The following is a 26,303-nucleotide window of genomic DNA, read 5'->3' on the forward strand; positions in this document are numbered from 1 at the left end:
ATAGAAAACACATCAACCAGTCAATCCGTATCGCGGTAACTCCATACAGTGTATTGTCTTTTCTATACCTTAGGCAGGTTGCAGCATGTCATGCTGCTTAAGACTAAGCTCCCACGGGGCATCTGAGTGGCTCAGTCGGTTAAGCCGCTGCCTTCGGCTCAGGTCATGATCTCGGGGTCTTGGGATCGAGTCCCGCATCGGGCTCTCTGCTCAGCAGGGAGCTTGCTTCCTCCTCTCTCTCTCTCTGCCTGCCTCTCTGCCTACTTGTGGTCTGTCAAATAAATAAATAAAATCTTAAAAAAAAAAAAAAAAAGACTAAGCTCCAACGGGCGAGCATAAGGGGGACCGTGTTCTTTAGGTATGGGAATGTGGTCCTGGCGAAAGGAAAAGGTGAGTTTTAGAGACAGATTCGTTTAGTCATTGAAGATGTGTGGCTGAGGCTGTCCCCCTTCCTCTTTTAAGGGCTGCAGCGGCGCCAAACTCGCTTTCCCAGGTTCCACTGCAGCAGAGACCCCGCCTCCAGAGCCGGTCTGCCGGCGACTTTCGGCTCTGCGCTGGTCTCCGCCTCCAATTCCCGGCATGCCGCGGGGGTGGGGCTGGCACGTAGACTCCATTTCCCAGCCTGCCCCGGGGCTCGGTCAGGACGTGCCGGCGCCTATAAGAGCCAGAGCGCTGCGGCCGGAGCCTATTGTTAGCCGGAGCCGGGGCGGTTCTGGGCGTCTGCTACCGGGGGCGCCCGAGTTGCTGGAGCCGCCCGCCAACCACCGCCTGCCGGCCGACCTGCCCACCCGCCCTCCCTCCCAGCCCTGCCGCCCTGGGAACTCCCCGACCGTCGCCGCGGGCCCGGGACTCGCTATCTCCTCTTTCCTTCCCACCCGGGCTAGGGCGGCGGCGGCGGCGGCAGCGGGGGCGGCAGAGACCATCACGGGAGGAGGCAGCAGCGGCGGGGCCGGTAATGGGCCTGGGGGTGCGGGGCGGAGGGTGCCGCCTCATCCTTTCTCGGGATCGGCCCTCGGGCGGCTGTGGAGGAGTGGTCAACCCAGAGCTGCGCGGATGGAGGGGTCAGAAGTGAGGGAGGCTCGGACGCGAGCGGTCGTGGGGCGGGGAGCCAGGGCGCCGCTGGAAAAGGAAAGAGTCGGGAGAGGCGTGGGAGCTAGGGGCACGGAGGACGCGGGCCCGGACTGCGGGGGCAGCTCGGGGGAGACCGATGGGCGGCTTGGAAGCTGGCAGGATTGCGGATGAGGGTTGAGTTCGGAATGGAGTGGAGGTGATGTAGGATGGAGGGAAGTGAAGGAAGGGGAGGGCGGATAGAGGAAAATGTGGGAGGAGTGGTTGGGAATTTGTGAGTAGCAGGCAGGAAGGGATGAGGAAGACTGGGCAGGGGCTGCAGACGATTGGAATGAGCGGGAAGGTTAGCAGGAATCAGAGAAATGGGCCGGGAGCTGAAGGGTTCAGTAGGGGTGTCCATTAAAGGGAACTGATGCCTTGACATGTCCTTTCGGCTCAGGTTCCTGATGTCTCCCATTTTTCTAGCGTTGTGGGGGAAAACGAAAGCATCACTTGCCCTGGCTGCTATCTTGATCATTTTCCACAGGCCCAAACACACAACTGACTGCCATCCATCCCTTTTAGTGCCATGGTCTTGATTTATCCTTTTAAAGGGGTTAGAGTGGCAGTGTGACACACAAACCGTTCTTCAGTATGAAATGTTAGAAGTTATCCCCAAGAGACACAGTGTCCTCTTGTCCTATAGTTTTCAGTTTAAGGTAAATTCATAGTTTATTCAGATTTTTATTTCTTTTCTGACGTTACATCTTGCTAATCTCCAAACCCAGGAGGATGTTGGTGTGTGCCAGAGTTATAAATGACTGGATATCCTTGAGAGTTAATGGTTCCTGCAGCATCATGTTCCGGGTCTCCCACAGAAATCTTGTGTCCTCCATACCATGGTAGTTTAGACGTGGAAAGCCGAATTCTAACCTTGTGGTAATGAATGGGTAAAAAATCCAAAAACATAAAACAGTGTGGGCTAGAGGGGGGCTTCCTTAAAATACCTAGTTTAAACAGTATGTTTGCACTCAAGCACTTTATAAGTTCATGATCCTGGTAATCAGAAGGACATGCGGATCCATAAAATTCATAGTATTTGAAAATCAACAGCAATATCTTGTAAAAGAAGAAACAGGTCTGGTTATCTTACTCAGGTTTATCCAAACACTTGGCAGCAAACCTGCCTTCCTTCTAACCCAGCTACAGAAGATAACCCTGACAATCCTACCAGAGATTTTGGTCCCTTGCCCTTTAGCAGGAGGTGGGTTCCAATGGCGTGAAGAGGCTTTCTCCTGTGAGATATACCTTGTATTACTATTTTATACTCAAGAGAGAGGCTTTTGTTGCCTAACCTTTGCAAATACATGTTGAATCCAGAGAATTTTTCCCGGGCAAGTCCCTCTTTTGCTAGTCTCACATAAGCTGTGTTGTTTTGTTTTGTTTTGGAGAGGTTGTGATAGGAATCCTACAGGCCTGAAAAGGCTTAGATCTAGTACTAAAATGCACGTACGCTATAGATCTTTACTTGGTGCTAGCGTCATATCTTCTGTACTCTGTAGGTATGCTTTATTTCTTACACCTTTGGGAAATACTCAACTAGAAACACTTGAGAAAGGACCATAAGGCATGTAGCCAGAAAGTCAGCTGACCTTTCATTTCACTGGCATTAAAAAGCTTTTATGGGGGTTTGCACTATTTTCCCCAAAAGCATTTGTTGTTTGAGTTGGTGATTTTGACAGTTAACTGTTAGTTATGGCCTGCATTTCCAGTTTAACCTTCATTATTTCCGTATGGGTTTAGGTGCTTGGAGTATAAATCACAGGTGTTTCTCTTGAACACAGACATCGATCCTCTGCCAGTGAATGGTTGAGAGAGGTGGGAATGACTGATTTCGAGGTGTGGTTTGAAAAGAGGTTGATCTAATGAACTGGAAAGTGTGGGACCTATTCTGGTTGTTTCCGTTGCAAAGAGAGGTCTCTTCAGGCCACTGTGCAAATGGATGGGAGGTTTGTTTTTGGTGCGCAACCGAGTATCTTTTTCTGACAAGTCAAGTTCACACCAGAGTTGGGCAAGGAAGGCTGGGTTGAAATTTAAATTTATACCGGTTGTCAGGACAGAATCAATGGATTGTATATATAGTGGAGCAAATGTCAGAGAAAGTGATGCAGAGCGGTCCTGGGTAGGGTGAGGAGAGCTCAGTCAGTATGCACATTACTTACCTACATAGCCAGGGGTTCAGATGATCCCCCGGCATTTTAAGGAAAATACCTTTCTCCTAGGTTTCACATCTTTTCTTTCTTTCTACTTTCTTTTTTCTCCCCTCTTTCTTACCTCCCTCTTATCATTGCCCGGAAGCCACTATTCCAGGAGTGGAAGTGGGAAAGACATAGAGAAAAGGGCAAAGGAGAGTGGAACAAAGAGCCAGCAATCCTTGCTGCACCACAGGAAGTGATCCCCCTGAGGGCAGCTGGGTTGAGACAGTAAGAATTTTAATAATAAAGAGGATTTTGGACCAAACCCAGCCTCATGCAGGGCATAAAGAGAAATAGTCAAAGGGAAGCCACACTCCTGGAAGCAAAGAGACCCTGGAGGAAAGAAGAGGACTGCACATCTGCTTCCAGGCCAAGGAAGAAGCCACTTTCCCCATAGCAACACTAGACATCTCAGTGAAAACTAGAGCTGGTCTTAGGCCCTTTCTGAGAAAGCAGATTTTTCTGCGCAGTCTGAGTTTTCATCTGGTTGATAAGGTTTTTAAGTGGGGAGGAAAAATTCAGTTCGGTTGTCAACATTATTCTCTCTCTCTCTCTCTTTTTTTTTTTAAAGATTTTATTTATCTATTGACAGAGAGAGAGATCACAAGTAGGCAGAGAGGCAGGCTGGGAAGGGGAAAGCAGGCTCCCTACTAAGCAGAAAGCCCCACAACACAGGGCCTACAACACAGGACCTACGGTGCAGGGCTAGGGCCAATCCCAGCCGAAGGCAGAGGCTTACCCCACTGAGCCACCCAAGTGCCCCAACTCGCTTTTAATTTTATCCCACCCACATTAAGTTCTCAATTTTAAAGATTACCGCCCCCCCATCCTCGAATGGATGGGGATTTATTAGTTAAGAGGTATCTTTAAGGGGCACCTGGGTGGCTCAGTTGTTGGGCAGCTGCCTTCAGTTCGGGTCATGATCCCAGGGTCATCCTGGGATCAAGTCCTGCATAGGGCTCCCTACTCAGTGGGAAACCTACTTCTCCCTCTCCCATTCCCCCTGCTTGTGTTCCCTCTCTCACTGTGTCTCTAGCAAATAAATAAATAAAATTTTTAAAAAAAATTAAAAAAGAGGTATCTTTAAGCCCAGCCGAAATCTTACCACATTAAAAGGTCCTTGGCTCTATTTTTACATGTCCTGGGAATGTGACCTCCAGTGGTAAGATGAGTAACCTAAGGAACAGAATTGACACCTTGGGTTCCTTTTTACATTTAATTACAGTTCTTAGCAAGTACTTGATTTTAACCCCCTCCCTGGCCAAATTTATTTCAAGAATGTGCTTGTCGGAGACCTACGATGGCTGAGGTTTCTTAGGTACATCTTTTGACTAGAGTGTGAATGTTCATGGGATCTGGACAGATAGATCAGGAAGTGTCTTCGCTCGAGTACTTACTAAGTCTGGTTGAATCTGTAGCAGGCATCTCGCAGCACCACGGTGTATTCTGGGTAGCTGCTCTGCAGTAATGCAGCCCTGTCTTCCTGGGCAGTGTTATTCCTGCTGCATAATTAGCAACTAGTGAGATCATAGTCTGGGGAGATTCTGGCATTACTGAGGCAAAGCAGGGAGGCTTTGTAGCGTCACGTGTGGCTCCGGCTCTGACAGCATTTCTGTCAAGCAGATTCATCTTCTTGGGAACTTAAGTTCAAAGACGGAGAAGGAGAAAGCTTTGTCACTGGGAAATGGACCATCCCGGACTCTGTGTGGGTGACGTGTTAAAAACCCTGCCTACCATGTTGACGACACCAGAGCCAACTGTCACTTTTTTGCTATTTGTTTTTCCTGTGCCGGCTTCTTTGCAGAGGGCTAAGATGGTAAAGCTAAGTTTTCCTCGCACAGGGGATGGTGGTTGGCCAGCTGGGCCCAATTTTATGGAGATGTTTGAGATTGAAAAGGAGTTGGGCTTTTCAAGGCAGTGCCGATTCTAATCTTCAGTCCATTCTTCAGAACGGAATTTGACCTTTCTAGCAGCCTGATGAGAAACTTCACCCTTGTAAAGATCTGGGTGTAAATGTTTTCCTGGGCTTCTGATAAACTCTGAACTCCAGAGCCTAGAGCAGTATTTGTCCCAAAGTGTGTTCCAAGAATCACTTGCCCACCCGCAGTGAGACACTATGGAAACAGAGGGTTCCATGATCAGGTGTGGGGACCCCTGCGCTATGTTTGCTCTCACCCTTCACCACGCTCGTTAGCATAGTAAAAGCCTCCAAGCTGTCCTGTCATAAGCATTCTTCTAAACTATTTGGACACAGCGGTCCTATTTCCACGTAAAGCTATTAATATCCGTGGAACTAGTTGATTTAATGTATACACTTTGGGAAAAGCCAGGCTAAATTTTCACTAGGAAAAATAATTGGATCTAGTCTGGGTTTGGGCCCAGCCTAATTCTGCCTGTGATCTCCAGTCCCTGGTGCTGGCCCCTTGGAGAGCTCTCCCGTGTGCGCTCAGGAGCCGCTCCCATTATTCCCGGGCTAATGAAACCCAGAGCCCAGCTGGCCTGGAACCAGAGGCCTTCACTCTGCTCAGAAAGGTGCTGCTGTTACTCATCTCATTATTTTAGAGCGACTGAGACTGGAGGGCCTGAAGGGAAAATAAAAGTAGGAAAACGTTGGCCAGAATAAGTAGAGAAATGACCTTGTCTCGAGAGACCAGACATCAGCGCTAGCTCAGGGACTTACTTTCTTCATTTGGAGAGCTGTGTGTATAGACTTGGGAGGGGTCCGGCTCAGAACAGGAATGCTGATTCCTCTTTTCCCCTGGGCAGAATCCTAATGCGCCTGACTAACCGGTGGTGAGCAGGGCCTTTGGGGCCAACGTGGTGGGCTCCCCAAGGAAACCCCTTTGAAACCAATGGATGCATTCACGGGATCGAGTCTCAAGAGGAAGTTTGATGATGTGGATGTGGGCTCATCGGTTTCCAACTCAGATGATGAGATCTCCAGCAGTGACAGTGCTGACAGCTGTGACAGCCTCAATCCTCCTACAGCTGCCAGCTTCACACGTGAGTGAGCCCCTCCACCCCCAGCCTCCACCCACGTCCTCTGAGCATCAGAGCCCACTGCAGTCCTTGAGACAGCTTCTTCTCTCTGGCAGGAGGCTTTTCCCCGAATCATGGTCTTTTCCATTTTTAGCCCAACCTTACTCTTCGGAGGACTTGATTGCTCTAATATCATAGACTTAGGTCTAACTTATTCTAGCTGATTTTTCCTATGCTATGGTTTATAGGTCCCCAGAACTGGCAGAATTAAATTGAAGAAGTCGTCCAGGATTCTACCCTTAACCGACTAGAGTACCACACAGTTGTAGCTCTAGAAGGACATACATGTTGCCTGGACAACTGGGGCAGCTCCAGATTTCCCAATTCTCATGGCTCTGTTAATTTCTTGGAAAGAACCTCTGATTCTATAGATCAGAGGTTACCTATGGACCAGATCTGGCCCTCTGCCCATTTTTGTAAATAAAGTTTTATTGGCACACAGCCATACACATTGTAATTGCTTTCATATCACAGTGGCAGAGTTGAGTAGCTGTAGCAGAGATCTTATGGTATTTACTGTTGGGCCCCTTAAAGAAGAAGTACACCATCCCCAGCTCTAGATAACACTGCCCAATAGAATTTTCTGTTATGATATAAGTGTTCTATATCTGCAATGCCCAGTATGGTAGCCATTAGCCATATGTAGCTCTGAGCACTTGAAATGTGATTAGTGTAACTGAGGAGCTGAATTTAAGTTTTGGGTTTTTTGTTTGTTTGTTTGTTTTTAAATTACTACTTTCAATTGCCACATGTGGCTGGTAGTTGTTGCATTGGACAGTGAAGCCGTATAGATTGTTAGAGCCTGAAAAGATTACCTAGAGATCCTCTTCCCAGCTAATGTCCAAAATTAGCTCTTGGGGTCATCTCTTTGGGTAAAGTCAGCCTGGAGGCAGTGGTACAGACCAGCCGATGTTCAGGGTCCCTCCCAACTGTGCATTTATGACAGGAAGATTAGAAGTGTTTCAAGGCACAGAGAGCACTTTGGACAATAACTGAGCACCTAGGCTGATGAAAAAGAATGAGGGCCCCAGGCAGGCCATTTTGGGGTTGGTAAAACCGCTCTGTGCTCCCTTCTCAGCCACATCCATCCTCAAGCGACAGAAGCAACTGCGGAGGAAGAATGTCCGCTTTGACCAGGTGACTGTATACTACTTTGCCCGGCGCCAGGGTTTCACCAGTGTGCCCAGCCAGGGAGGGAGCTCGCTGGGCATGGCCCAGCGCCATAACTCTGTGCGCAGCTACACGCTCTGTGAGTTTGCTCAGGAGCAGGAGGTCAACCATCGGGAGATTCTTCGTGAGCATCTGAAGGAGGAGAAACTCCATGCCAAGAAGATGAAGGTGCCTAAAGGGGTCTGGGGTCTGGGGTGCGGTTACTTAACCATGTCCCGAGACAAAAGTGGGAAACCATCTAGGTCTCTTGGTTATTTAATTTGTCTATTGCCCTTGGCGTGTAGAGATTCCAGATCTTTCTAGTGAGAAGTCTCAGATTTGGAATCAAATCTCAGTCTGAGACACCATTCTTTCTGTCTCTGGTGGGGAATCTACACAAGATAGCAAAATGACTTGCTTAGAATTCCCTACCCTTGCCCCCTCAGCAAGTTTTTTACAAGTTTAAGGTGCGAATACCTGAAAACATTCAAGTCTGTCACCCTGGGAACCCGAGGAAGCACATTGTTTCACTTTCTTGTCAGATGACTATCTGTTGTCCCAGGCACAAAACAGGATTTCTCCAGTAGACCCTGCTGTTTATGAAACCTCTGTCCCCCCTAGGTGATGGTCTTTTGGGTGTAAGCAACAGCATTACCACACAGCTATTTCAGTTTGTACGGTACTGGGCCTGCCATTGGATGCCATACCCGCTCTTCGAGTTTAGGAGGAGAGCAGGGCTGGAAGAAGACCCATTTCGTACGGGATGGCTCTTTACAGCCGCCCAGTTGCTCTTGGCACTGCTTGGCCCTCCACAGCCATACTTTCCACCGAGCCGCAACAACTCCCCTCCCCCCGCCCTACCCTGAGTTCCTGGTTCCAAATTTGGAGAACACTGCTCTCCGCCTGGCCAAGTTTCTTGTGGGCCCAAAGCATGCGGACCTATATTCAAACAGGTGGGTGCATTATTTCCAGAGTTGTGGGTGAAATCTCAGAACATGGGGTGGTTGGAGAACTGAGGGCAGAGGATATGGGCTAATGGCATCTCATTCCTGTCTCCCTCTGCCAGCGACGTCTCCTTCCCGCAGCCCACTCCCGGAGCCTTCCACCTGTTTTTCTGACTGGAATGACATTGAGGCGTCCCTTTCTTGTGTCTGAGGAATTCCTTCACTGACCCTATCACCTTCCTGCTGCTATAGCAACAGCAGGGGAAATAAACACTGTTCTCACCATTTGCAGCGAAGGCTTTTCTTCCCGTTGCCTAGAAGAGACCTCTCTGCTAGATCTCTCAGCACGATTCCGTCCTGCTCTCTGGCCTCGCTTGTCAGAGGTCTAGGGACAGAGCCAGGCAACTTTGAGGCTGACGTAGGATTACTACTTAGTAGCTGATTTAGTGAAGAGCAGCAGGAGTGTGGCAACTGATAAATCTTTCTGTGTCAAGAGAAGACCCTTACTTTGCCCTCCCCGGGTCCAGTTTTCTTTTCTTAGAAAATTTTCCCATCTTCAGTACTCTGCGGGGGAGAATGTTAATCTAAAAAAATACATCCTTTGCATCTCCCATGTGCCATCTAATACTTTCCTTTTTAGGCTGTTCGCTCCCCCACCCCCTACCCACCCAAAAAAGCTCCTGGTACTCTGGAGCTTTAATGATGTGTAATTGTTCTAATCCTTCCATTATTATTATTATTATTATTACTATTATTTTTAATTCTGGCCTTTTACTAACATGGAAGTCATTATTTGGGGGAGTATGAATTGGAGATCCAGCTTTACTTAAGTTTTCAGAAAAATATCCAGTTATCCCAATATCATTTAATGACCAGAGGACTCTCTCTCTCACTTGAGTTGAAATGCCACCTCTGTTGTGTTACATGAAACTCTTACATCTATGTGGGTTTCTTCCTATTGCATCTCTAATCTCTCTCCCTGGAGAGGACAGCGGGAGGGAGGGTGCTTGGGAGGAGCCCATCCCCAGCAAAACAGACAAGGGGAGCAGTCCCAAGGTTGGCAGAAGGGCCCCTCACCATGGGTCTGCCTGGCACAGAAATAACAGACCAGGAAACACCCAGAAGCACCGCTGTGTTTGTCCCCCCTGCCCCCCTTCCCCCAAACAAACACAACAGGTGTGGAGCTGATTAGCCGGGTCTGTTGCATCATCTGTCTCCCAGGAGTTGTTCCTTTACTAGCACTCATCTGTGGCTGGGTCTGATGAAATAAACCGGCCCCTCCAGGAGCTTGGCTCTCATCCTGCTGGTAGCTTTCAGAGCTCTGGGCATCATGCAGTCTCATTTTCTTTCCTTGAATTCTCGCGTGAGTTTTCAAAACTCACCTGGCCAGATTGTCTTCAGCCTGTCCTTCCACGAAGACTCCCTTTTCCTGGTTCTCTGTCTTTTCTCAGTCCAGAGAACCCAGATTTCTGCCTCTAGAGAGTACCCCAGTATTATATACACTTCCCTACTTCACCTACAGCTTTTCTTTGAAATCAAATAAAAAGGATTAGGAAGGAGAATGAGTGTATTCTAGGCTGTGGGTTGGAAGTGAGGGCTTGGATAGCTGTTTAATTGGTCGGTTTTTTTCTCCTCCCAGTGAAATGAAGCTCTTGTGTGTGTGCAGACAATTCTTCACACTGTGGGGCTTCAGTTTCCTTGCGAAGACCTGGTAGCCTTGTACTACACTTTAATGTGCTCTTTGTGGTTTTGGGTCCTTGGGGGTACAGATTGAAGGGTGTCTTGCAAGTTGTCTAGATATCCAAGGAACATCCAGCCATTGGCAGACCTCCTCCCTGTCGTTAGAAGGCAAGTTCGCTAAAGTTACGGGACCCAGGGCTGGGAATGGAGGGTATATTTGTGGGAAAATACTATTTTATAGGAGGGACAATGAGACACAGGCTTTGAGAAACTTTGATCCAGAAAGGTGATAGCCTCTGTGTTGATAGGGAGGTGTTAGAGCTGCCAAAGGCTGCCTGCCTTCCTGCTCTCGATTTATTCTCTTAAACAATCCAGTATGGTGGTAGCGAGTAGCCACATGTGGCTATTTATACTCAATTAAAAAGTTTCCCTTCTGCTTTGTGCTGGCCGCATGTACAAGAGCTCAGTAGCTACATGTGCTACGAGCAGCATGGATATACCCATCATAGCAGAAAGTTCTTTCGGGTCTGTTGCTCTCAAGGCTAACCTTTCCTTCCTCCTGTCTCCCGGTAGCTGACCAAGAATGGGACGGTGGAGTCGGTGGAGGCTGATGGCCTGACCCTGGATGATGTCTCAGATGAAGATATCGATGTGGAAAATGTGGAGGTGGACGATTACTTCTTCCTGCAGCCCCTGCCCACCAAACGGCGACGGGCTTTGCTCAGGGCTTCAGGGGTTCACCGCATTGATGCTGAAGAGAAGCAAGAACTTCGAGCCATCCGCCTGTCACGTGAAGAGTGTGGTTGTGACTGTCGCCTCTATTGTGACCCAGAAGCCTGTGCCTGTAGTCAGGCTGGGATTAAATGCCAGGTGAGTCTACGAGTTTGCCTGAGATGGCAGACCTAGAGTCTCGGGCAGGTGGTGTGGGGACCAGTGAACATGGGAGGCTGCCCTTCGTCTGTGGGTGGATTCCCCATGACTGGCAACACTCCCTAGTTCCACAGCCCTTCTCCACCAAGGGAAAAAACCAAGTATGACAGGATTCCTAAGCTGGGGAGATAGCAATTATCTTTCTGTGTTTCTCACCTCAGAAGTGATAAGCAGCAGCTGTCAGCAGATGGGGGAACATGGGTTAATACATTTAATGTCAGTAGCTGATCCTTAAATATTGACTGATTTCATGAGCTAAAAGGAAGCAGAGAGATGAGGTAGGCCTTCAGGTTTTATCTTGCAAACACTCACAGGACCTCTACTCCAATTTTGTAAAACTCAAAATAATTCTCGGGTTCATGTAATTCAGGATCAGACTTGGCCTGGCAGAGCTCAAGTCCAGTGTCCTAAAAGATGGAAGACATCATCCCCTAGCTGACCTGAAGAGACAGCTTAGAAGGCAGTTCTCCATTGAAAATAGCAGTACCATCCCAAAGGATGAAATTTATTTGGAACTTGTATACTGAGGATGTGGTGCTGAGTCCTTGTGGTTGAATGTATCCTAATGAACCTTTTCTTTCTTGTTTTTAGGTAGGTAATAGCTGTAGCAGATCTGGCCAAATACTGCTTTTCAGACTGAAGTCCCATAATGAATCAGTCTGTTATACAGTCCTGAGAATAGTCCTAAGAATTGGACTGCTCCTAAGAACTGGAATGGAGAGTTCTAGAAGTTGGTATCATAGGAAGACATTGTATATTTGTATATGTATATTTGCTCATGTTTTTTGTGGGTTTTTTTTTGGTATGTGTGGGCTTCTTTCCTTTTTGGGGTCCAAAAGGGAGTTAAAGGAGGCAGAGAGAATCTCCTTTCCAGATATTTCTGGTCTGTAAACTACATACCTTAGTAACTGCTCTGGACCTCAGCTGGTCCACCATCAGGGAAAGATGAACCAGGTGGTAAAAAGCTGGCCATTGTTAATGTTTGAACTGTCATTGTAGCACCCTAGCAAAACTAAGGCACTTTTGCTTAGTTTCCCTAGAATATATTGCTTTAGATCAGCTAGATCTTCCACTTCGTTTCCTTGTCACTGCAGAAGGCAGTAGTAGGCTTGGGCCCCGGACTTTGTTTTCTCAATAAACTAGGTGAATTCTGGATAAGTCTCTGAGGCACAAAAATTTCTTCTACTGTGAAAACTGTCAGCATTCAGAGGTATCTTTGGACTTTTTTTTTTTTTTTTTTAAAGATTTTATTTATTTATTTGACAGAGAGAGATCACAAGTAGGCAGAGAGGCAGGCAGAGAGAGAGAGAGGAGGAAGTAGGCTCCCTGCTGAGCAGAGAGCCCGATGCGGGACTCGATCCCAGGACCCTGAGATCTGACCTGAGCCGAAGGCAGCGGCTTAACCCACTGAGCCACCCAGGCGCCCATCTTTGGACTTTTTAACTGGAAAGGCCCTTTAACATTTTTGGCTACATTTTATTTGGTAGAGGAAACAAAGCCCTGAAGACATAAAGACTTTTTTTTTTTTTTTTAAAGATTTTTACCCATTTATTTGACAGAAAGACAGCAAAAGAGGGAATACAAGCAGGGGGAGTGGGAGAGAGAGAAGCAGGCTTCCTGTTGAGCAGGGAGCCTGATGTGGGACTCAGTCCCAGGACTCCAGGATCATGACTTGAGCTAAAGGCAGACGCTTAACGACTGAGCCACTCAGGCCTCTTTTTTTTTCCCCTAAGATTTTATGTATTTGAGAAAGAACAAGAAGAGGAGAGAAAGGAAGGGAGAGGAATGAGAAGACTCTGCGCTGAGCGTGGAGCCTGATGCAGGGCTTAATGCCACGACCCTGAGGCCACGGCCTGAGCCTAAACCCAAGAGTCAGATGCTTAAGTGACGAGGTGCCCCTGAGATAAAGGACCTTCCTGAGGGCACACTGCTACTTCATGGCTGTGCTGGAACTGAAACTACCTGACAGCTACCACGTAGTGCTCTGTTAGGTCACGCTGCGAGTTACATTTGTTCCTGGTGGTTCCTCTTTTAAGACCTCAAATTCCAGCTGCCTATTTGCTGCCAGCTCATGTCTCCACTCTCCATCATTAAGTCTGGTGGTCTCAACTTCCTCAACCTTCTTGTCCTCTCCTCAGGTGGACCGCATGTCCTTCCCATGTGGCTGTTCGAGGGATGGCTGTGGGAACATGGCCGGGCGCATTGAATTTAATCCCATCCGGGTCCGGACTCATTACCTCCACACCATCATGAAGCTGGAGCTGGAGAGCAAGCGGCAGGTGAGCCGCCCACCGGCCCCCGACGAGGAGCCCTCACCCACGGCCAGCTGCAGCCTGACGGGAGCCCAAGGCTCAGAGACACAGGACTTCCAGGAGTTCATTGCTGAGAACGAGACGGCAGTGATGCACCTGCAGAGCGCAGAGGAACTCGAGCGGCTCAAGGCAGAGGAAGACGCCAGCGGCTCTAGTGCCAGCCTGGACTCCAGCATAGAGAGCCTGGGCGTGTGCATTCTGGAGGAGCCCCTGGCTGTTCCCGAAGAGCTGTGCCCGGGCCTGACGGCCCCCATTCTCATCCAGGCTCAGCTGCCCCCAGGCTCCTCGGTCCTGTGTTTTGCTGAGAACTCCGACCACCCCACTGCCTCAGCAGTGACCAGCCCATCCTATTTGAACAGCGGGCCCCTGGTGTATTACCAGGTGGAGCAGAGGCCAGTCCTGGGGCTGAAAGGAGAGCCCAATACAGAAGAAGTCCCACCCTCTTTCCCCAAGGAGAAGGATCTGAATGTCTTCTCCCTCCCGGTTACCTCACTGGTGGCTTGTAGCCCCACAGACCCAGCTGCCCTGTGTAAATCCGAAGTGGGGAAAACGTCCACTCTGGAAGCGCTAGTGCCCGGAGATTGTAACACTGAGGAGCCTGAGAATGAAGACTTCCGCCCCTCGTGGTCCCCCTCGAGCCTCCCCTTCCGCACGGACAATGAAGAGGGCTGTGTGGTGGAGAAAACCTCCCAGCCGAGTGAGGACAGGCCCCCGGAAGATTCTTCATTAGAACTCCCTCTGACAGTCTGACGTGGGGATGGAGAGTCCGCCTCTTACCCATTCTCTATTTATTCCCTTATTTTATCTAACACCATTTCAAAACAAAACTGTAGAAGCAGCTGCTACTCCCATGTTATTTTATTGGGGTCGGGGGGGAGGGATGGGTGGGAAAGAATTGTTTGTAAAAGTATTTTTTAAAGGGTAAACGGAACCAAGGAGACCAGTCCCAGCTCAGTCTGGGGAGTGTCTTGGGGCAGAGGCGGCTGCACAGTGCCGTATACTGAGCCTTCTGGGCCCCTGGAACAAAGGAGGAGGATCTCCCAGGAGAAGTTGGGTAATTCAAGCAGCTATTCGTTCCATAGGGACCAGAACACAGTGATTTGAATGGCATGACAAAGCCCCTTCTCCTTTCCCAAGCTCCAGGTGGGGTACAAGCTCATTTTCTCATCAATCACCCCGATACCCCTCTTGGGTGGTATCATCAGCTGGAGTATCTGGTCAGATCTAGAGTGGAGCAGATGGAAGGGTCTCTGCTCCTGTAGAAAACCTCCAGGATTTATGAAAATTTAACCTGCCTTCCCTGGCCCCCCATTTGGTAAATAAGTTAATATTTGACCTGTTTGGTGTTCTCTGACCTGTTCCCCACACTGGGGATACCCGGTCTGTAACTTGAATTATTTCTTTCATGTGTTCTTAGGTACTAAAGTTAAACTTGTCTATTTATCTTTCTTTCCCCTTCTGTCCTTTTCCCTTAAAGAAAAAGCTAGACTGGCTGGGGATGTGGCCTGAAGAGCCGGAGTCCCCTGTCTAAGGCCCGCTCTGTCAGGCACTTTCAGGCTGGGACTCACACATCCCACGGGAGGCATATATAGAACACTATGTCCAAAAGAGGCAGCGGGGACAGGGTGCTGTCTGGCAAGAAGACTTTATTTGTGCCACACTTGCTTTTTCACCCAGGTCTTTCCCCCACTCTGGGAGGTTTGAGCTTTAAAGGAAGAGAGGATGTGGCAATCTAAAGTCACGGACTAGTTTTTGTTCTATTTTTCTGTATCTACCCTTGTGGTCCTTGGATATACAGGGTTGGAGAGCTCTTAAACTATTCCTGTCCACTCCCCCACAACCCCAAGAACTGCAAATATTTATCGGATCCCTCCATCCTGATAAGTCAAAACTGGAAGCCAAACCAATTCTTAAATGCAGCTCCCAGGTTCCAAAGAATTCAAGTTCTATGACCTTTGAGCTCTATTAAGTGGGACTCAAATTCAGCTCTTACCTCGATGGGGGGGGACACGGTTCCTGTTTATCTTAATGTCCAGCTTATGTTCCAGGATGACCACTGCGAAATTCTTTTTATTAGTAGTTCTCTCTGTCTCCGTTTGGAGGCAGGAGGGAGCAGAATACTCTTGTCTAGCACCCTTTACATCATGCTTCACTTCTGGTATGTTAACTGGCAAAGAACAAGTGAAAACCTTTTTGATTTTGGTGGGGGAGAGAACTCTTCCCACTTACCTTGCTCAACCAGCCTTTTCCTGTGGGCCGTTAAAGCACCCTTTCTGTATGTCCCAGCATCAGTTTACCTATCCAATCTCTCACCTGAGCCTGTGAGGCCCTGTACTTAAAAGATGAACCCAGTCTGCCTCTCCTGTTCATTCCTGGTTTTGCTTGGTTTTACATTTGGAGGGGAGTTCTTAAGTACAGGACCTTGTCTTCCCCCATCCCCTAGCCTCACAAAACAGTCTTTTAAGTACCTGAGATCTAGACACTCCCAAGCTGAGCCCCACTCTCTCACCTTTGGCTGGCCACTTGAGTACAAGACTGAAGCTTCACTGCAAATTCGACTCTGGAAAAGAATTTTCCTGAAAGTTTCTGGTGGGGGGAGGGCACTACACATTTCCTCCTCAGGAAGGGTCGAGCCTCACCTAGGAAGTGGATTCCAGCTGCTCAATAAGAGACACTTTAGCCTTTGGGATCAAACCAGGAATCTAAATCTAATTGTCAAACTGATGGCCAACCCCCAAGATAATTGGTTTTTCTGAAAAACTAGTTTCTTCACCTGATCTTAGCCAAAAGGCCAAGAAACAATATCTGAAAAACTAGTTTTTTCATCCAAGTCCATCCCTCCATTAACTCAACAATTCTGACTCATGCTGATCCCAAGTTTTTTAATGCTGAATATTAACATTGAGCATTAATCATCTTGTCAAGCAAAGGGCCTTTTCTACAACCTAGTCCATCTCGTTTCTGGTGCTACCTGAGCTGGACAGAATTCTAGCTCATGGTTGCTAGAAAAGCTAAGCCTAGGCCTCTGATCACAGGAGCAGATGGCCTCGGTCCTGCTCAGTCTAGGCCTAAATAAAAGAAATCTCATTATTGCAACTCATTTTCCGGTTTCCTTTCTCACATCCTGTACACAGGTAGTATTTTCAATGTGAATCCAAAGCTTGTCTGGGTCTCTGAAAAGATTTTTTTTTTCCTTTTAGGTCCTTTACATTGTGATAATGCTGTATTTAAAGAGAATATTTAAATGTAATATTAAAGAAATATTCAAAAGAACAGTGTGTTATTCTTTATCTTGGCAGTCTTGTTAATTGTTAGAGAAAGGGTGTTTCTCTAGCATCATCTATAAAACTAAGTCAGTTAGAGGTTAATGTTAACAACATTATGGTAGAAAAATAGAATATTCTCTTTGGAGCATCAAGAGCTTGACTTGCATCATATGCTTTTATGTACCTCTTCAGCTAAAGTAGGTCCTGATCCTACCCTGCTGGAGCTTTCCTCTGCCTATAGTCCCTACTTTGGGGGCTCATTTGTTAATCCCAAATTCCCTCTTCCTTGGGCCATCTTAAAATCAAAGAGCACTGACGTCGAATTAGCTCCCTCAGAACTTCCATCCCACCAGAAGCTTCTGTTCCATCCCCCATTAATTAGGTTCTGTCAGTCTTGTCAAAGGAGCTTTAGCAAAAAATTAGAGTATGCATAAGTCATTTGCAGCAACTGGTTTCAGGCAGTCTTTACTTGGATTTAAAACAGTGCTTCATGCATTTACAATAAGTTACACAGACGGAAGCTAAACCCAACTTGCTCACAATGCAGGCCTCTCCTGGTCTCCCAGGCGGGGCAGTGCCTAGAAACTTCGAGGTTTAATTCATGGCCCAGGGAAGGGGCCACTGTCTGTCACAGCACAGTGGAGGCAGCAGAGCTGAAGATCCTTAGGGGCTGCCCCACAGCCCAAGAAACAGATAAGGGGGCGGTGAATGGGCAAGAAGCATTTGCATTTCCTTTTATCTTTTCCATTAGTTCCCATATATGAGTAACTATTTGCTTGGGGGGGAAAAATGTTCAAGAATTTGGAAAGGAGGGGCGCCTGGGTGGCTCAGTGGGTTAAGCCGCTGCCTTCGGCTCAGGTCATGATCTCAGGGTCCTGGGATCGAGTCCCGCATCGGGCTCTCTGCTCAGCAGGGAGCCTGCTTCCTTCTCTCTCTCTCTCTCTCTCTGCCTACTTGTGATCTCTGTCTGTCAAATAAATAAATAAAATCTTTAAAAAAAAAAAAAAAAAAAAAAAAAAAAAGAATTTGGAAAGGAAAGGGAGTGGTTAACCCAGTGCAGTGAGGGGACAAAAAAAAAAGCTATTTTTGGTCATCACAAGAAGCACTGAGGGCAGCACAGAAGTACACGCACAGATGTAAATGTGCCGATTTCAACAGTGCCGTTGCCCTCGCCACCCAGAAAATGGAACAAAAACACAGCTGTAAGGAATACAACAGTCGTCAAGCCCTTGGCCAAATGAGGAAAAAGCTCACTTCCTAGGACCTGAACTTAAAACCTTACAAGGAAAGGCCAGGATAGAGGCCACTGGCAGCTCCGGCTGATTCTGAGGAAGTTGGGATGATGGTGTACTCGGGAGCCCTCTGGGAAGAAGGTTCCTTTCAGTTCCAGCTCCCACATGGGCACCACGCGGGGAAGCCGACGGTACCTACTCCTCTCCTCCCACACGCCTAATGGCGCACACAGCCCCCCTGCCGACCAGTGCTGTCTGGTACCATGCGGCTGTCCTCTGTGACCGCAGGACAAGGCCATCCACTCCACGTTCACTCAGCGCCCTGTCCCAGTGTAGTTGACGGAAAGCAGGACCACGTTGTGTAGTAAGAGGGACAGCTCAGCTTCTGTAAACACCATCAGTGTTAATAGCCTGGCCAGGGGACAGGTAGCCTTCTAACTGCCTTGAGGAATAGGGCTGGATACTAGAGGCAGGAAGCCGAGTGCAGAGGTGTGACATCAAGAGGCTACTACTGTCAAAGTTCCCTGGCTTTGTTCTGGTCCTTGCATGTATGCTTTCCTTTCCTTCCACCAGACACTCCTTTCTACTCAGCCTCATTTCTTGACTCTGAAGGGGTGGTGGTAGAAAATTCAGAGATGGTAGTGCTACTAAACACCACTGTCACCCTTGGGATTCTTCTGGTAGAAGCTGGTGCTCTGGACATTTCTCGACTCCAAGGAGATTAGTAGGCCTCGCCTGATATTCACAGGCTTAGAAAACATCAAGGCCTAGCCAAAGGTTCCACCAGGAGATCCAAGGTCTAATACCCACCCTTGGGTACTCTGCATTTAGCCAGCTGAGTGTTTTTGTTATGAATTTGAAGGCCTTTAGACTAGTGCTCCTCAACTGGGATGATTCTGTTCTCTTCTCCCCACTGGACATCTGGCAATGTTTGGAGACATTCTGGGTTGTCGGAACTGGTGTGGAGGATGCCACTGGCATCTCATAGGTAGAGACCAGGGTCAGTGCCAGAGATCCTCTAACGCATGGGACATTAGCGTCAATAGTGCTGGGCCTGAGAAACTGCTTCCGGACGGCACATGTGCCGTCTTGGGCTCCCACAGTCCTCACTACTCCCTCTTGTCTTGCATAGTCTACTTCATTACTGCTTATGCCCTTTCAGTTAGATATATACATTAAATAAGGGTCCCACGGTACTCCATAATCCACTCCAAAATAATCTTGGAATCAAGGAGAAAAATACTTTGGATTTTAGTGGCATAACCACAGGGATGTGTCTCACCTTTCAGGCTGCAGGAAATCTGTAGCCACTCTCCCAGCCAAGCTCGACACCTTTCTTCAGCAATATGGGTAGAATTCAGGCCACGAAGATAACAAGCCTGGATCACTCAGAAGAGGAACAGTCCTCAATAATCACATAGCAAATACGCCCATGAACTGTAAACCCACAAATAATTCAAAATCTCCTTTAAATAAATTATAACCTCATGCCCACAAGAAACCTTTCTCCACGGCAATCTGAACTACGACACACAAGAGGACAAGCAAAGGGGCGTATATAACAGAAAATGGTAGGTCTAAAGAATAGTGTCCGCGGGGGCACCTGGGGGGCTCAGGCAGGTAGGCAGGTGCCTTTGGCTCAGGTCATGATCCCGGAGTCCTGGGATCTGCCTGCTGCTCCCCCAGCTTGTGCTCTCTCTCTCTTCCAAACAGATAAATAACATCTTAAAAAGAAAAAAAAAAAAATCGTGTCCTCGGTTTTTGAAGGGCCCAGGGAAAAGAAATATAGACTGAAATTACATGGGCAATTCCTCTTCCATGAGTTAAGTTCACTGAGAAAAAAGACACAGAAAGGGGGTGAAAGAATAAAGAGTTTGGCCTTAGTTCTAACAAGCAAAACACGGAGCTCTCTGTAAGCTCCCGGCCCCATGAGCTCCGGAGCCCACCGAGGACTGAGGGTTGGTATCGCAGAAAGTTCTTACCGACTTCACCTCCTGGGGAGACAGCTGGCCAATCCCCAGCTTTGCCAAAGCTCTGTCCAGCTGGTGAATTACGATGGTATGAGTCTTTAAACGGTATCTCAACAAGAAAGAAGGCAGGTAAGGCGTGAGAAGCATGGCTCTACTCAGGGCTTTCTGTAACACATCAACACAGGAGGAGAAAGTCAACACAGTTAGCACCACCCACACGACCTGAGGCAAGGTGAGGCTGCGGGACACAGAAAGCCTCAAAGTGCTCACCATTTGCAAAGCATGGAGTTGCTTCATGCCCAGAGGATGGTTAGAGAAACACTCTCTCAGAGCCAGGATGTCATGTACTGCTGGGTGGGTACCATGCTGTATCTTGGGAGAGGTGAGAGATTGGCAGAGGTTAGGAAGGTCCTGCCTGGCCCTTTTTCCTAGTTTTAGTGCAAACAGGATCTCACAAGAGTCAGAGTTTGCAGGAAGGGTTAGTTGGAGGAGTACCTTGGTGCACAGCTCTGTCATATGCCCTCGGAGTCCTGCGTCAGAAACCAGAGGGATAACCTTTTCTAAATAACAAAGGATTTCTGGGTGGGACCGCTTCCGGAGAGCATGATAGATATCTAAGAAATCAATCTGTTGCTTTGGGGTCCAGAAATGTTGGATGAGGAGCTGCCTAGGAAACAGGTACCTGAAAGGAAAAGGAATCACAATGTCACTTGCCACTGTCACAACAGGCCTCTTTCAAAGCGATCCAAGAAGGCCTTCAGCAGACATGAGCACTAGGAAGAAGAGATGGAGACATGACTTCCCTCCCTACCTCACTGCTCTTTTCTGTAAATGAATCTCAGCCTGAGGTTTAAAGATACACTGAAGCACAATCTCAGGCGCCATTACTGAGCTTATATGAAAGGAAGCGGTACTGGAACAGCCTCACATGCAGCAATTAGATAAAATGGCTTCATATGAACTAAAGCATCTGAAGAACACATTTTGGATAGAGGTGGAGAGAGGCGCACACAGAGCAGCTCCTCGTATGTGATGCTGACAACCTCAAACTGTGGCACAGTCCATATGTGTGTGTAAAACGTTCAACGCAAATTTGTTTTTTTAATTCATTTTTCCACATGTGTAGTGGTTTTGAAGCATGGCCGCAAATTCCTTGGCATTCCTCTTACTGAGAAGGTCTATGTCCCCCTACTTTTTTTTTTTTTTTTTTAAAGATTTTATTTATTTATTTGACAGAGAGAAATCACAAGTAGATGGAGAGGCAGGCAGAGAGAGAGGGAAGCAGGTTCCCTGCTGAGCAGAGAGCCCGATGCGGGACTCGATCCCAGGACCCTGAGATCATGACCTGAGCTGAAGGCAGCGGCTTAACCCACTGAGCCACCCAGGTGCCCCGTGTCCCCCTACTTTTAAAATCTGGGTAACTAACTGAACCAATAAAACAGAGCAGAGGGAGTCTTTGTGACCTCCAAGGCTAGGTTATAAAAGGCCAAGCAGATTCCTATTTGCTGAAGCACTCACCCCTGGAGCCCTCAGCTGCCATTTTCTCTGAGGCCACCACATTAAAGAGGCCTGCAGGCATGCTACCTCAGAGATCCCGCCTTCCAGCCTCCCTGTTAAGGTACCAGATATGAGTGAGTTGAGAACATCCAGACTAGTCCCTTCATCAGCTAAATACCAGAGGGACTTCTGTCAACACCATATGAAAGAGAAAAATCAGTCATCCACCGGAACCCTGATTTCCTGACCCATAAGATCATGAAAAGCTACTAACCTTCAGGGTTGTTATACAGCAACAGATAACTAAAATAACATGCAAGATCACAGTTTAAAGGTGTCATCTTGGGGCGCCTGGGTGGCTCAGTGGGTTAAGCCTCTACCTTCGGCTCGGGTCATGATCCCAGGGGCCTGGGATCGAGTCCCGCATAGGGCTCTCTGCTCAGCAGGGAGCCTGCTTCTCCTCATCTCTCTGTCTGTCTCTCTGCCTATTTGTGATCTCTCTCTCTGTCAAATAAATAAATAAAATCTTAAAAAAAAAAAAAACGTGTCATCTTTGGGGGTACCTGGGTGGCTCAGTTGGTTAAGTGTCCGACTTGTGTTTTCGACTCAGGTCATGATCTCAGAGTTGTGGGATCAAGCCCCCTATTGGGTTCCATGCTCAGCAGGGAGTCTGCTTGAGACTCCCTCTCTTCCCCCCAACCCTGTGCTCACTCATTCCTGTCGTCTCTCTCTCAAAATAAATGAATAAATGTTTAAAAATAATAATAAAAACTGGGACGCCTGGGTGGCTCAGTGGGTTAAGTGTCTCCCTTTGGCTCAGGTCATGAACTCAAAATCCTGGGATTGAGCCCAATGTCAGGCTCCCTGTTCAGCGGGGAGTCTGCCTCTTCCTCTCTATCTGCCTCTCTCCTAGCTCATGTTCTCTCTTGCTCTGTCAAATAAATAAATAAATAAATTCAATCTTTGAAATTAATTAATTAATTAAATAAAACAGTCATCTTTGAATACAAGGTAAAGTAATAAGGATTTATGTTACCAGAATATGAAATGCATTTCTCTCCTGGAAAAAAAAGATTCTCCCAAATTCCTATGCTTCTTAGGAAGTGGGCTGCTGATTCTAGGGATGATGGAATAGGTCATAATATTATTTCACAACACACGGGGGTAGCTAAGAGACAGGCAAAGTCTAAGCTACCTACACCTACAGCTGATCCAGTAATCCAAGTGTTACTGAGTGGCTAATTAGAAGACTGGAGCAGGAAGTGTAATAATCTCTGCTACTTTTGAAATGGAGAGTTCTTTAAATAATTTTTAATTAAAAAAAAAACCTGTTTCTTCAATATGCTGGGAAGATAGAAATCTATACTCACATGAGCAAGAAGACCAGGTAGTTGGCAAAGGGTGGAATGGAAATAATACCTAGGAAAAGACACTTGGTGACGTCTCGACGGAACTAAGCAGAAATAAAGACAGATGCAGTTTTAACCCAAGTAAGTTCTTAATACAGTGAACAATCCCTCCCCCATACTGTGCAGTAAACTTCCACTGCAGCCCACAAAAGGATCAAGGTCATTTCTATCTACCTCTAGTTGGTAAGTACCTTGAGGATAGAAGCACTGATTTGTTCATTTTGATATCCCAAGTCATGTCTAGTACGGGGCCTGACATTATAATAAATCCCTCAACAAAGTCTTCCTGATATGCCAAATGGGTCCTAGGTTCTCACTTCTAGCTTCCAAACTACCCATCATGTCACCACCAAATACTACTTTCCTGCTGCCTTTTGGATCCCTGCAGATTTTTATATATTCAGAAATGAACTGGATTTTAGTATTTATAACTTGTATTTAGAAAGTCCTCCAGACTCTCTATGGAGCTCTATTTTAGAGGGCTACAACTCTGAATAAACCCAAGTCTAACAAATAACCTGATGCTCTCATTTAGTTCAATGCTTGATCTCACAGTGGAGGGGAAAAGGTTGATCAGGGGTGAACAAGGCAGGAAAGAAAAATGCTTGCGCTCTTGGTTAGCTTTAATTACCTCACCATGAACTTCTGGACATCTGCCCCTGGCCCATACCTGTCTCAAATGCTCCATCTCCCGGTATGGAAGTTGATGAAACTCTATGTTATGCTTCCACATATTTGTCTTTATTCTTCTAGCCTTTTTGGCATCAGCCCATAACATCTGCAATCCTGCCTCATTAAAGTAGAGAACAAGAGTGTGATGTTATCCTAGTTTGTATCTTACCACAGCTTCCAACTCCCTGTTTACCCACAACACACCTACTTGACACTACTCTAAATCAGAGCTCTAAACCAGGACACTTGAAACTCTTGTGAGGCCACACTGTATCTCTCTTCTCATTCTTTATCCCCCTAGCATATCATCTCTCTTCCAGCCAACTTGGCCTTCTGTGATCTACTATGGAATGCTCTCCCTCTTCTGGTTCACTCTACTCATTCCCTCTTTAAAGTAAAATGCAAAAGCTCCCTAACCTCAGGAAATCTTGCTCAATTACCCTTATGTAGTCCCCAACCAGATATTAACTTATCTCCTTCTAGAGCACTTTCAGAATACTGTAATTCAATATATTTCTATGGTTGCAATTTTTTTTTTTGTTTATCTGATGATAATTCTTACATTTTACCTAAGACTTTAGTTTTTAAAAATGTTTTCATATTTGGGGCACTTGGGTGGCTCAGTGGGTTAAAGCCTCTGCCTTCAGCTCAGGTCATGATCCCAGGGTCCTGGGATTGAGCCCCATATCGGACTCTCTGCTCAGTGGGGAGCCTGCTTCCTCTTCTCTCTCTACCTGCCTCTCTGCCTACTTGTGATCTGTCTGTCAAATAAATAAATAAAAATCTTTAAAAAAAAAAGTTTTCATATTTATGAATGAAATGATATAATGTATAATGTCTAGGTTGGTTTCAAAATAATACAGGAGAAGGCAAGTGTATAAATTAAGTACATTGGTGGCCACAAGTTGATAACTGCTGAAGTGAGGTTGAGTACATGAAAATTCATTATATTAATCTATTTTTGTATATATTTAAAAATTTCCATAATTAAAAGTTTAAAACAGGGCACAGAGGTAGCTCAGTAAGTTAGGCGTTCTGCCTTTGGCTCAGGTCATGATCCCAGGGTACTGGGATCCAGCCCTGTATCTAGTTCCCTGCTCAGTGCAATTGGCTTCTCCCTCTCCCTCTGTGTATCCCTCCCCCTGCTCGAGCTCTCTTTCTAAAAAATAAATAAAATCTTGAAAAAATAAAAGCTTAAAAAAAACCCCAAAACCAAAATGCTTTTCCAGGCCCTTTTCTCATTTAATCCTAGTTATAAACCTGGTAGCAGACATAGCAGCCATTCTATTTCTACTTTAAATTTTGCAAGTCCATGAAGCTAGTAATAATCTTGATAACATTCACAGCTGACAACATGGTAGTTTACTGTAATTGCAGTTATGATAAAAGCATAGAGTACAATAACATAGACACGTTTATTGAGCACATACTATGATCAGGCCATAAGTAATTTATTGATGTATTTATTTAATCTTCACAGCCATATGATCAATAGGTAGGTCCCATTATTTTCCATATTTTACAGATGAGAAAACGAAGGGAGGAGGAGCTTAAATAACTAGTCCAGTCACACAGCCAGTGACCTATCATCATATAGGTAGTAGTGACCTATCATTATATACTCTTCTAGTAACTAGCACAGCTCTGATCTGAACAAAAACATTTAGAAAATAAGTATATGTAGTGTTGTTTCCACGATATGCTATCTAGGACAGATCTGTGACAAGCATTTGACCACATTTTCTTATGTGCCAAGTCAACTGACATCTCAAGGCAAGGTCTGTGAAGCCATAGATGCCTGTCCTTGTGCATGTCAAAGAATTCCTATAATAGTCGGCTGTGTGCGGCTAAGAAAAATGCAGCAATAACTATATTCCCCCTGGATATTTTCTAGAAACATTCTTCGAAAGTGCTGAGAACGAATTTAATCCTCAAGCATATATGAAACAGAAAACACCCCAGTTCACACCACAAAGCAGAACATGCAAGTCATCTTACTTATTCTAAACTCTTTGACATTGCCCACGAACGGATTCAAGGGATTTCTATTTTGGTTTTACCTTTCATGAAGATTGTGTACATGACATAGAAGCGGGGAAAATGACGACCCAAGAAACGATGGTATTTCCCATTAATCACTTTTGTCTTGGCCACCACATAAGAGATCAAGCTCTTCACGTCTGCCTTTGGTGAAAGGTGAAGCTTTGAAGACCTACAAGGGAGATCAGAGACTGGGAATCAGTCCTTTACACTAATGTAAAACACCAGTCTCAAAGGATGTATGCTAAGACCTGAATCTTCGGAAATCCAAGGAAGATCTTGGGCATAAGGAGAGATAAGCAATCAGACTGAGGAAAAACGTCGCGCGGACGAGAGGTCAAGCATTAAGGAATATGGGGTGTGGTAGAAGTCTGCAGGGAGCGCAAAGCCTGAGGGACCATTTGAACAGCGTGCTAAGGCCAAAGAGATGGGATCGAGATAAGCCGTAAAACCTAAGCCGAAAAGGGAGGCTGACAGATAAGTTCAGGACACGTGGGGCATTCGGAAAATATGGGGCACTCAGAGTTGTGACGGTCAGGAAGATCCCTCACTGGTGCGACCGGGATGCGAGTTCTGAGCAGAAGAATAAAAGCCCCGGGGCCAGGGCGTGGAACGCTGAGGATTAAGAGACCGCATGCAAACAAGGCTGACACTGGAAAGCCCTGTACATCAGAAACGCTTTCCTTTCTCCCAGGTCCCTCACCGAGGGGCCCCCCAGGCCAGGCCACAGCGAACAAGTTGCAGCTTCCGGGTGACATGAGGTCCGGGGGTGACCGCCGAACCCCACAGAGCAGCCCGAGCCCAGCACACCCTGGAGAGCGCCATCTTCACAGGGAAGGAGGGGTAGAAGGGAGGAGGTCT

The 26,303-nt window shown here is 46.9% G+C and overlaps 2 protein-coding genes across 9 annotated transcripts; one reads left to right on the plus strand and one right to left on the minus strand.

Annotated features, from left to right (window-relative positions):
• The first annotated feature begins 646 nt into the window (after positions 1–646).
• CSRNP2 (cysteine and serine rich nuclear protein 2) lies at positions 647–15,225 on the plus strand. Of its 4 annotated transcripts, XM_059185339.1 has the most exons (6): positions 647–952; positions 5,144–5,311; positions 6,069–6,305; positions 7,420–7,679; positions 10,688–10,984; positions 13,183–15,225. In XM_059185339.1, the coding sequence occupies exons 3-6, from the start codon at positions 6,155–6,157 to the stop codon at positions 14,104–14,106; spliced, it is 1,632 nt and encodes a 543-aa protein (XP_059041322.1). In that variant the 5' UTR covers positions 647–952; positions 5,144–5,311; positions 6,069–6,154; the 3' UTR covers positions 14,107–15,225. The 4 variants fall into 4 exon arrangements, with proteins under 4 accessions (XP_059041322.1, XP_059041319.1, XP_059041320.1 ...); XM_059185336.1 differs by lacking the exon at positions 5,144–5,311 and having other exon boundaries at positions 647–1,061; XM_059185337.1 differs by lacking the exon at positions 5,144–5,311.
• On the minus strand, positions 12,285–26,303 carry LETMD1 (LETM1 domain containing 1). 5 transcript variants are annotated; one of them, XM_059185342.1, is made up of 9 exons: positions 26,146–26,303; positions 25,463–25,614; positions 23,401–23,516; positions 22,692–22,774; positions 20,320–20,506; positions 20,095–20,196; positions 19,837–19,989; positions 19,137–19,233; positions 12,285–13,223 (listed from the first exon to the last, which is right to left on the minus strand). In XM_059185342.1, exons 1-9 carry the CDS (start codon positions 26,265–26,267, stop codon positions 13,159–13,161), a joined length of 1,077 nt encoding a protein of 358 aa, XP_059041325.1. In that variant the 5' UTR covers positions 26,268–26,303; the 3' UTR covers positions 12,285–13,158. The 5 variants fall into 5 exon arrangements, with proteins under 5 accessions (XP_059041325.1, XP_059041324.1, XP_059041327.1 ...); XM_059185341.1 differs by lacking the exon at positions 12,285–13,223 and adding an exon at positions 17,639–18,239; XM_059185344.1 differs by lacking the exons at positions 12,285–13,223; positions 26,146–26,303 and adding an exon at positions 17,639–18,239 and having other exon boundaries at positions 23,401–23,520; positions 25,463–25,601.

Source organism: Mustela lutreola, chromosome 8 (assembly GCF_030435805.1).
Source record: "Mustela lutreola isolate mMusLut2 chromosome 8, mMusLut2.pri, whole genome shotgun sequence".
In the NCBI taxonomy this organism is placed as follows: domain Eukaryota; kingdom Metazoa; phylum Chordata; class Mammalia; order Carnivora; family Mustelidae; genus Mustela; species Mustela lutreola.

What these genes read in the sequence shown, in the direction of transcription:
- CSRNP2 (XM_059185336.1), top strand. Translation starts at nt 6,155, where the DNA reads ATGGATGCATTCACGGGATCGAGTCTCAAGAGGAAGTTTGATGATGTG. An exon ending in TACAGCTGCCAGCTTCACAC is followed by an intron (nt 6,306 to 7,419) that starts GTGAGTGAGCCC and finishes CTCCCTTCTCAG; the next exon opens with CCACATCCATCCTCAAGCGA. An exon ending in TCCATGCCAAGAAGATGAAG is followed by an intron (nt 7,680 to 10,687) that starts GTGCCTAAAGGG and finishes GTCTCCCGGTAG; the next exon opens with CTGACCAAGAATGGGACGGT.
- LETMD1 (XM_059185341.1), bottom strand. Translation starts at nt 26,267, where the DNA reads ATGGCGCTCTCCAGGGTGTGCTGGGCTCGGGCTGCTCTGTGGGGTTCG. An exon ending in CTGGCCTGGGGGGCCCCTCG is followed by an intron (nt 25,615 to 26,145) that starts GTGAGGGACCTG and finishes TCTCCCTTGTAG; the next exon opens with GTCTTCAAAGCTTCACCTTT. An exon ending in AGATGGAGCATTTGAGACAG is followed by an intron (nt 22,775 to 23,400) that starts GTATGGGCCAGG and finishes ATTTCTGCTTAG; the next exon opens with TTCCGTCGAGACGTCACCAA.